The sequence below is a fragment of the Cotesia typhae genome, unplaced genomic scaffold, assembly GCF_013202065.1.
Source record: "Cotesia typhae breed Kobodo isofemale line unplaced genomic scaffold, CoteBio_Ctyphae contig_81, whole genome shotgun sequence".
Classification (NCBI taxonomy): domain Eukaryota; kingdom Metazoa; phylum Arthropoda; class Insecta; order Hymenoptera; family Braconidae; genus Cotesia; species Cotesia typhae.
The window spans coordinates 481,552-491,469 of NW_027423768.1; the positions used below are offsets into that span (position 1 = coordinate 481,552).

Here is a 9,918-nt window from a genome sequence, read left to right on the forward strand (position 1 = left end):
TTAGACAGTCTAAATTATTTACATATGCCTTTGAGAGATCTCCCAGAAGCTTTCGGTTTCAATAACGAAGTATCGAAAGGATATTTTCCTCATTTATTCAACAAACCCTGTAATAGGGGTTATGTAGGTCCTATCCCTGCTGTCAAATATTTTTCTCCTGATACTATGTTTCAAAAAGAGCTTGAAAAATTTATTGCATGGTATAATGAAAAATCAGAAGAAAATTATGTTTTCAATTTTGATTCCGAAATCAAATTTTATTGTCGAAACGATGTTATTGTGTTAAGAAGAGCTTGTATGCAGTTTCGGGATATGTTTATAAAGTGTGGAAATGTTTGCCCGTTTTCAGAGTGCACTACAATAGCGTCAGCTTGCTCAAAAATTTATCGCCGTAATTTTCTTAAACCCGATACAATAGGTATTTTACCGGCTACAGGTACATACAGATGGTCTCAGAATCAATCATTGAAAGCTATTAAATGATTAATTTTCAAAGAACGTGAGTACGGTTATAGAATTACACAAGCAGCGCGTGGTAAAGAACAGCGTTTACTTTCCGGTATAGTGGTGGATGGTTACTTTGAAAATTCTAGAACAGGTAAAAAAACCGTATTACAATTTCACGGGTGTTACTGGCACGGGTGTCCTAAATGTTATAAAGTAAACCGTGATAGAAAACTAAATAATAACTACCAAGAAATAGATAATATGGATACTCGATACGAACGTACCATTGCTATATCCGAAAGAATTCGAAACTTGGGTTATAAATTAATAGAGGAGTGGGAATGTGATTTTGATTTATACTTAACCAACAATCCTGAAACACTTATAGCGTTGCAAAATCACCCTTTAATCAATATAGAGCCCTTAAACCCACGAGATGCTTTTTTTGGAGGTCGTACGGAAAGCTTTATATCGTTATATGATGCAAAAGACAATGAAAAAATTAAGTACGTAGATGTTTGCTCGCTGTATCCTTACATTTGTAAAACAGGTAAATTCCCAATAGGCCACCCTAAAATATATATAGGTAAGGAATGTTCTGAAATTATAGGTCCTAACAAGGATTTATCAAAAGTAGAAGGGCTAGTTAAATGCACTATTTTACCACCGCAGAATTGATACCACCCAGTACTCCCTTGTAAGCTCCATAATAGACTTCTTTTCACTTTATGTCGTTCTTGTGCTCAAGAATTAAAGCAAACAAACTGTACCCATAAAATTAAAGATAGGCTTTTAAGAGGCACATGGGTTGTTGATGAGATAAGAAAGGCCATTCAGAAAGGATATAAGTTACTTAAAGTATATGAGATATGGCATTATAAAATAACGCAGTACAATCCAGAAACAGGTATTGGTGGAATATTTGCAGATGATATTAATACATTTTTAAAAATTAAAACTGAAGCTTCTGGATACCCCAGAGACTGTATTACAGATCAACAAAAACACAATATATTGCTGCTTATAAAAAAGCTGAGGGTATTAAATTAGATAGTGAAAAAGTTGAAGTAAACCCTGGGTTACGTTCTGTAGCGAAGCTCAGCTTAAACTCTCTTTGGGGTAAGTTCGGTCAGCGCGAAAATTTGATGCAGACAGAAATTGTCACGACGCGTGCACGGTTGATGGAAATGTTAACAGACAGTCAAATCGAAATTTGCGGCTTCTTACCAGTAAATGATAAAACATTGTACATAAATTTTATTCATAGTAAAGACGCTCTCAAACCGTCACGTACAACGAATGTTGTGATAGCAGCTTATACAACGGCTCAAGCTCGACTTAAACTGTATAGTTACTTAGAAAAATTAGGTAAGAGAGCGTTATATTGCGATACTGATTCATGTATTTATATTTCATCAAATGGTCTGTACGAACCTCCGACCGGTAAATTTTTAGGTGAGCTGACCGATGAGCTAGAGAAATATGGTATAGGTAGTTATATCACATCATTTGTAACAGGAGGCCCTAAATTTTATGCTTTTACAATACTTACACCTGACGGGTCTATAAAAGAAGTGTGTAAGGTTAAAGGTATAACTTTAAGTGTTTCAACCAGTCTTAAAATTAATTATAAAACCGTAAGGTCTCTTGTCACAGGTGAAAGAAAAAAACCTATTAAAATAAAATTTGACGCTATACGAAGAACATGTTTTCACGCTGTTGTTACAAAGAAAGAAAAGAAAAAAACGTACCCGCAATTTAAGAAAAGAAAGTTTGAAAATAAATACATGACATTACCGTTTGGTTATAAAATGTAATTATATATTTTTCAGGAAATAAATTTAGATAAATTAATATTGTAAATGGAATTATGTATTTAATGAAATAAATTCAGATAAATTAATATTGTAAATGTAATTATGTATACAATGAAATAAATGTGTTCAACTATCTTTCTAAGTACGCAAATACAGTAAACGCTTAAAACGCCTCACTTTCCGCTGGCTTTTTCCCGCTTTTTCCTTTTTTCGCATTGACAACCTATTTAAATGTGTTTTCAATTGTTATTGGTTAAAAAAATTTAACCACGCCTTCCTTAACCGACACCGCAGCTTTATAAATTTATTCATATACCACAGTTTTTCTTTTACTACCGAGAGTGATAGTTATACACGCTGTGTTTTCAAGTATTCTACACACATTAAAAATTTAAATGGATCTAATTATTGATATCCAGGGCTTCACAGACGGCCGAGGCAAATTTTTACCAAAAGAAGTTGCTTTAAATACTGTAGAGCACGGTATTCAAAGGCACTGGTTGATTAGATCACCGTTTCCTTTTAATAAATTACCCCTAAAGGACCGTCATCAAAACACATGGTTAACTTTTAATCATCATGGTTTGAAATGGGCGGATGGTTCCGTTTATCTCTCAAATTTAATTGATAACATCAAATTTTATTCTGAAAAAGCTCATCGTATTTATGTACGCGGGTCTGTAAAAGCGAAATATCTTGAAGAGTTATTACAAAGAGAAATTATTAATTTAGAAGAACCTTCGTCAGAATGTCCTAAGTTTGAGAATTTAGAACCTGAAGTAATTAACTGCGTATTCCATGGAAAGACTTCATTACCGGATAAGCGTTTTTCGTGTGCATTAATTAATGTTTTGTGTTTACAAAAGTGGCTTCTAAAAGAACGTTTGAATACAGAATCTTTTTTCATGTAAGCACGTTTAGATTTGTTAGCAAATTCTCAGCTGTAACATCTCTTAAAGACTGTATTGTTAGCTCGTACGCTCATTATATTCAAGCTAGTGTTAAAAGACACATTATTATCACAGTCAATATGTGCTATCCTAAAATGAAAGAAGTGATTTTGAAAGATGAGTCTGGAATATTACCAATAATCGAAGTGCGTGAAGAGGATTTAATGGCCTTTCGGACTTTTTGGCCTCATGATCCTCTTTTCCAGATTTTATCAAGGAGCTTAGATGAAGAAACGGTTGTGTGGCTGTCTCTGTGCACACGTCTTGTAAGGCGTCCATCAACGTTTCTACAGGTACATTAAAAATTTTATTTGCTAACTTATGATTTCATGTACTTTCTAACTTTTCTTAAACTTTTAAAACATTGTAGTTTTTTGAGAATCTTAGTCAAGACATATTCGAATCAGTCATGAGGTCAGCACCTGAGCTTGTGCAACAAGCTCTTATACCACATCGAAACATGTCGATAAGCAGCAGTGGCAGTGTTAGTAATAGCAGTAGTAGCGGCTGTGGCGGCAGCACTACCGGCAGCAGCAGCCGTGATTAAGATTATATTTATGAATTATATTTATACATGAATTATATTTATCTATTTATATATGCAACGCTTTCTACGACATAAATTATAAAAATAATATCATTGAAATTGTATTTGGAGATACCAATCATTGGAAAATATAAATAAAGTTCCTATTATAGCCGATGAAAATTAATCTATATTATTTATCATCAGTATGTGTTTTTACGATTTACACCCCGTAGATCTTAGCAGAGTCTGTCTTTATATAACATAACATTGTATAAATTAGCTCAGTATATATTATGGATTCACGTTGGAAACATCCATGGACATCAATTATATGCGGTCCTACTGGTTGCGGTAAAACAGTATTCGTAAAAAGATTCATCAAACATTTATCTCTAATGAGTGATACAAATTTCTCAAAAATAATATTTCATTACGCTGAATGGCAGCCGGGCTACAATGAGTATATTCATGATAAAAACATTGAGTTTCATGAAGGTCTTCCAATAGGTGAAGAATACGGTTGTGATAATAATCCAAAACTAGTAATTATTGACGATTTGATGCGTGAAGCATCAAATAATGCTATAATAGATCTTTTTACAAAAGGTAGTCATCATAGGAATTTGAGTGTTATTTTTTTGACACAAAATATTTTCCATCAAGGTAGAGGTCAAAGAGATATATCATTAAATGCGAATTACATTGTAGTTTTTAAAAACCCACGCGATAGATCACAAATTCAACATCTAGCGCGTCAAGTGAGTCTGGAAAATACACGTTTTCTACAAGAGATTTATTACGAAGCGACATCTTTACCACACGGTTACTTACTACTGGATTTAAAACAATCAACTCCAGAAAACTGCCATTTCCGATGCTCTATTTTCCCGGACGACCCATACCAGGTGGTCTATGTGTCGAAAAAAAGTATAAATTATAAAACTAAAAGGAATAATGTACCAGTAGTTCTTTGATAATGGGCGAGCTCACACCTATAAAAAAAAAACAGCTACGTGTATTACAAGCATTGTGCTATCTAAATAATACGCAACGCTTAGCTGTTTTACGTAAAGCTGATCCTGCTTTAATACGTTGTATTTGCGAGTGTATATTAAACATATTACGCGGTAACGTACCTTTAACAACGGGTCATAAGAAAAAATTAAAACGTCACATTACGATTTTAAGAAAATTATCATCAGGAGGAAGCAATCTAAATACTAAAAAGAAAATAATTATTCAAAAAGGCGGCTATTTACCTTTATTTTTAGCACCTGTTCTGGGTGCTTTGGTTGCAAATATAATTTCTAAATAAAACATTTAGTAAAATCATGGAACACGCCCGTAAGATGGTGTTAGTACCTGAGGATAAAATTCATGAGAAATTGGCAGTCTCAGAAAAAATGAAGATATCGCAAAAATAAATCTTGTCTTACTAGTGGAACAGTGTTAACTAGGCTCGACAATGAAATGTATGAAATTTTAAATTCTACGGGTAAATATAACTCAGACCGTGAAAAATGTCAAGCCTATTTACAAACACTTGAGCGATATCTTAGGATTCTTGAAAATGAAAAAAATCTGTCAACGCTGCTAATATAGATACCAACATAAATGTTTCAGACCTGGCTGTAGACAACAACAACTCTAAATTCTTCGAGAGTAGTACAGGTTCTTCTGAAAGTGAAATTGATCATCGTTCTTCATATGATGTAGTTATAGATAATTCGGTTATAGACAGTGTACCTAGAAGATTCAGAGGAAATGCAGCGCGGCTATTAAAAAGACTAAGAAGTGCACCTGCCACGTTAATATCTTGGGACGATAGAGGTCTTGTGACAATTAGAGGTAAAAAAGTAGCACGTTCTAATATCACTGATCTTTTAAACGATGTGTTGAGGTCTAGAAAGAGTGTGAAAGCGATAGGTCGTCAACAGTTTGCTCAAGTACTGCAAACGTTAAACATTCCGCGTGAATACATCGGTAATCGAGCTTATTTTAACGAAGAAATGTCAACTTCTACACCTAGAAGACGATCTGTTAATTTTTCCGTGCCTGAAATACTTACAGAACACACATCCTTAGACGAATTACAATTAAATCAAAACGGTGAAGGTTCTATAAATAAAAACAGTCAAAGTAAAAAAATACCATGGATAAAGTTGAGATAGATAAAAAACTAAAAAACATCTATTATGATCCTATAAGACCAGAAAGTTTTTCAGGTGCTAAAAATATTCTAAAATACTCTGCTGAAAACAAATCAGAGCTATCTCAAGATGATGTTAAGGAATGATTAAATAAACAAGAAACTTTTACAAAGCACCGTATGAACAGGAAACGTTTTATTAGAAGGACTTACAATGTTGAATCAATAGATGATGTCTGGGAAGCTGATTTAGCTGATTTACGAAGAATCTCTACGTATAACAAGGGTTATAAATATATATTGATGATGATCGATGTATTGAGTAAGTATGCGTGGGCTGAGCCTCTAATAAATAAAATTAGTCTAAGTGTGACTCAAGCATTCCAAAAAATCTTAAGTAGAAGTAACAAAAGAATACCCCGCTTAGTGCAGACAGATAGCGGAAAGGAGTTTCTTGGAGAGACTTTTCAAGAGTTTTTAAGAAAAAAGGAATATTTTTAGAACAGCACGCAACCCTGACGTCAAAGCAGCTATTGTAGAACGTCTAAATAGAACGATAAAGGAGAGAATATGGCGTTATTTTACGTATTCCCGCACAAAAAGTATTTAGACATATTACAAAAATTATTTACGCTTACAATCACACAACGCATACTGGTATCAAAATGGCGCCGGTAAATGTTAACAATAATACAGCTCAAATAGCTTTTAATAACCTTAAAAAACGTTATGAAAATGAGAAGCGCTCTGTGCTCTTGAAAAACCGTAAGCTTAAATATGCTGTTGGTGACTTGGTACGTATCAGTAAAGCAAAGGCAGCGTTTACGAAAGGATATGAGAGTGGCTGGAGTAGCGAAGTTTTTAAAGTATCAAGTATTTCTGAATATCGCCAACCACCGGTTTTTATATTAACCGATCTTCAAAACGAACCAATCAACGGTATATTTTATGAAGAGGAATTATCTAAGGTTGAATAAATGTCTTTAGAAAGAGATAATTTTTACATAGTGCTACCTAGCAATAGCAGCATGAAATACTTCCCGGACAACACACAACTACTCATTTTATACCGCGTTTGCCCTATCCTTTAGAACTTAACGGATGGTGGGATGTTGCTTTAGTGGAAATCCAGACGCCAATGACAATCTTACATATTCCTAAAGATTTCACGAAAGTTACATTAACCGTTGAATATATAGATACAGAAGATAATAATAAAATAATGGATTCATTCCTTTATTCTAACAACATACCACATGGTCAATATCAAAATATAGGCTCTTTAGTGGATTCTCTCAACAAACTTAAATCTGTTTCAGAGCATATCAATTTTACTTGTAGTGCTGGCGGTTTCATAAAATTTTATACAACATGCAAGTGTGAAAATGCAAGACATACGCTGGCATTAAGTGATCGGCTCTGGCATATATTAGGCTTTGAAGAAATTTCGTTTTCTAAAGTTATAACAGACGGCCCTGATGACTGTTGCGGATCTAATCCAGCCTCTCTATCTCAAGCTATACCAGGAAAATTATTCGTTTATACAGATATTTGTGAAGGCTACATAACAGGAGATATTCAGGCCCCTCTACTACGTGTTGTGCCTCTTGATCACGATCAATACATTCACGGTTCAACTAAAATTAAAAGTTTTTCGCCTGGCCAATATATACCTCTATTACGTAAAAGTATGGCTACTATTGAAATTGATATAAGAGACGAATATGGTAAACCCGTGCCATTCGAATACGGGACGTTGACAGTAACGTTACATTTCAAAAGAAGTTTTTAAGATTCTCTACGATGATAGACTTCGAGATGATACAATACGGTGACGGTACCCGTAGTTATTCTGGAATAAGCCATGTTTATGTAGGATCACCTTATCAAAGAGGGCATGGTATAGGTAGTTTTTGGGCGGCTTATTCAGAAGAGTATTACCTTTTTAAAAAGCGGTCTTAAGACCGTTGGTAAAGAAGCTTTAAGATCAGGTGTAAATATAGCTACAGATGTTTTGGATCACCAAATCCCTGTTGAAGAATCATTAAACGCGCGTGCGCGAGTCAGGTAAAAATTTAAAACGTAAAGCCCAGGAAGAAATTGATAGTCTTATGAACGGGTCTGGCTATATACCTACCCAGTTTGCCTTAACCAACGGTATGAGCAACACACAACCAAACTCAAGAAAACGGATTGTTAAAAAAAAAAAAAAGGCGCCTTGTCAAATCTAAAGTGAAAAATAAAAGTAAAGTTAATAAAAAAAGATCGCTATTAAAAAGAAAAACAATAACAATAAAAATAAAAACTACGTACAGTGGCTGACATTTTTGATAAAAATTTCTAAAATGTCGTTTTTACATGTACATTCGTGTGAGTGTGCTAAAACTGAGTTAGAATTATTTACTCTACCGCCGACCCAAACAACAATTGAAAGTTCCCAATGGGTTCATTATAAACCAATTTCATCATTGACTGATAACTCGCCGATAGAATTTGTTGTTCAAGGTCAAGGGGATGAATACATTGATTTAGCACATACGATGCTAAGGTTATGCGTGGGTATTACCCGAAGAAGCCCTGTGACAGCTAGCGCTCACCCTCCTAAAGTAGCACCTATAAACAATTTTATGCATTCAATATTCAGTCAAGTTGATGTGTTATTCAATCAAAAACCTGTATCAACACCTAATAATTTATATCCGTACCGGGCATACATAGAAACTTTATTGAACTACGGAGCAGATGCCAAAAAATCGCATTTAACTACTGTAGGGTGGTGCTGTGATACCCCTGGAAAAATGGATAGTTTAACCGACGAGAATTTAGGCTTGAAAAAACGAAAAGAATTATTAACGTGTGATAAAACAGCAGATTTTATTGGTCATCTACATTATGACGTTTTCAATCAAGAAAGATTTTTAATTAACGGTGTAGAAATGCGATTACGATTAACATGTGCACGTGATACTTTTTGTCTAATGGATGACACAGTAAACGGTTGTGTATACAATATTAGTGACGCTAGTTTATTAGTACGTCGTGCAAAAATTTCACCAGGAACACTTTTAGCACACGCCCGTATGTTAGCTAAAACTACTGCTAAATATCCACTGACCAGAGTTGAGGTTAAAGCTGTTTCAATGGCAGCTGGTGTACATGGCGAGACTATGGACAATATCCTTCATGGCCAAATACCTAGACGTTTAATCATCGGTTTTGTTGATAATAAAGCATTTAACGGCGATGCTTCGATGAATCCTTTCAATTTCCAAAATTTTGGGATTAATTATTTATCGCTGTATGTTGACGGTCGGCAAATACCGTCAAAACCACTCTAGCCTGATTTTGGAAACCGTATAAATTACATAGACGCTTATTACACGTTATTCTCAGGCACAGGTATTCATTTTTTGAACGAAGGGAACTCTATAGACAGATTTGATTACCCTAACGGCTATTGTTTATATGCTTTTGATTTAACGCCCGATTTATCAGCTAATAGTAACACTCATTGGAATTTAATCAAACATGGTACAGTTCGTATAGAGGTCAGATTTGATAAAGCACTGGCTACAACTACAAACTGTATAGTATATGCCGAATATGAAAGTGTTTTAGAAATAGATGCTTCGAGACAAGTAACTATAGATTTCGCCGGGTAAGCAAGTATTTAAAATTTAGTATACGCTTTGCTGTAGTACGGTGGAGACCGATATGTCTTCTGTTGTTATATATATCCAAGGCTTTATAAATAACGACCGTGAATTTTTACCTAAAGAAATAGGTGTAACCTCTCTAATTAACGGTGATACTGCACATTGGATTTTGGCTCCTGAATTCTCGTTTAACCTGCTATCCGAAGAAAGACAGCTCGAAAACAACGCCTTAACCCGAAAACATGGTCTTGAATGGTACGATGGGGAATCAATGGTAAAATACGTGCATACACAGTTACGCTTTTTTGTCAAACTTCTATGAAAATTTATACAAGAGGGAGGGCACAAAAATCATACTTGGAATCTCTAC

The 9,918-nt window shown here is 34.5% G+C and overlaps 1 protein-coding gene across 1 annotated transcript; it reads left to right on the forward strand.

The window, feature by feature from the left end:
• The first annotated feature begins 8,237 nt into the window (after positions 1–8,237).
• On the forward strand, positions 8,238–9,230 carry LOC141533022 (uncharacterized). The gene has a single exon (XM_074251672.1). It carries the CDS (start codon positions 8,238–8,240, stop codon positions 9,228–9,230), a length of 993 nt encoding a protein of 330 aa, XP_074107773.1.
• The last annotated feature ends 688 nt before the right edge of the window (positions 9,231–9,918 follow it).

What these genes read in the sequence shown, in the direction of transcription:
- LOC141533022 (XM_074251672.1), top strand. Translation starts at nt 8,238, where the DNA reads ATGTCGTTTTTACATGTACATTCGTGTGAGTGTGCTAAAACTGAGTTA.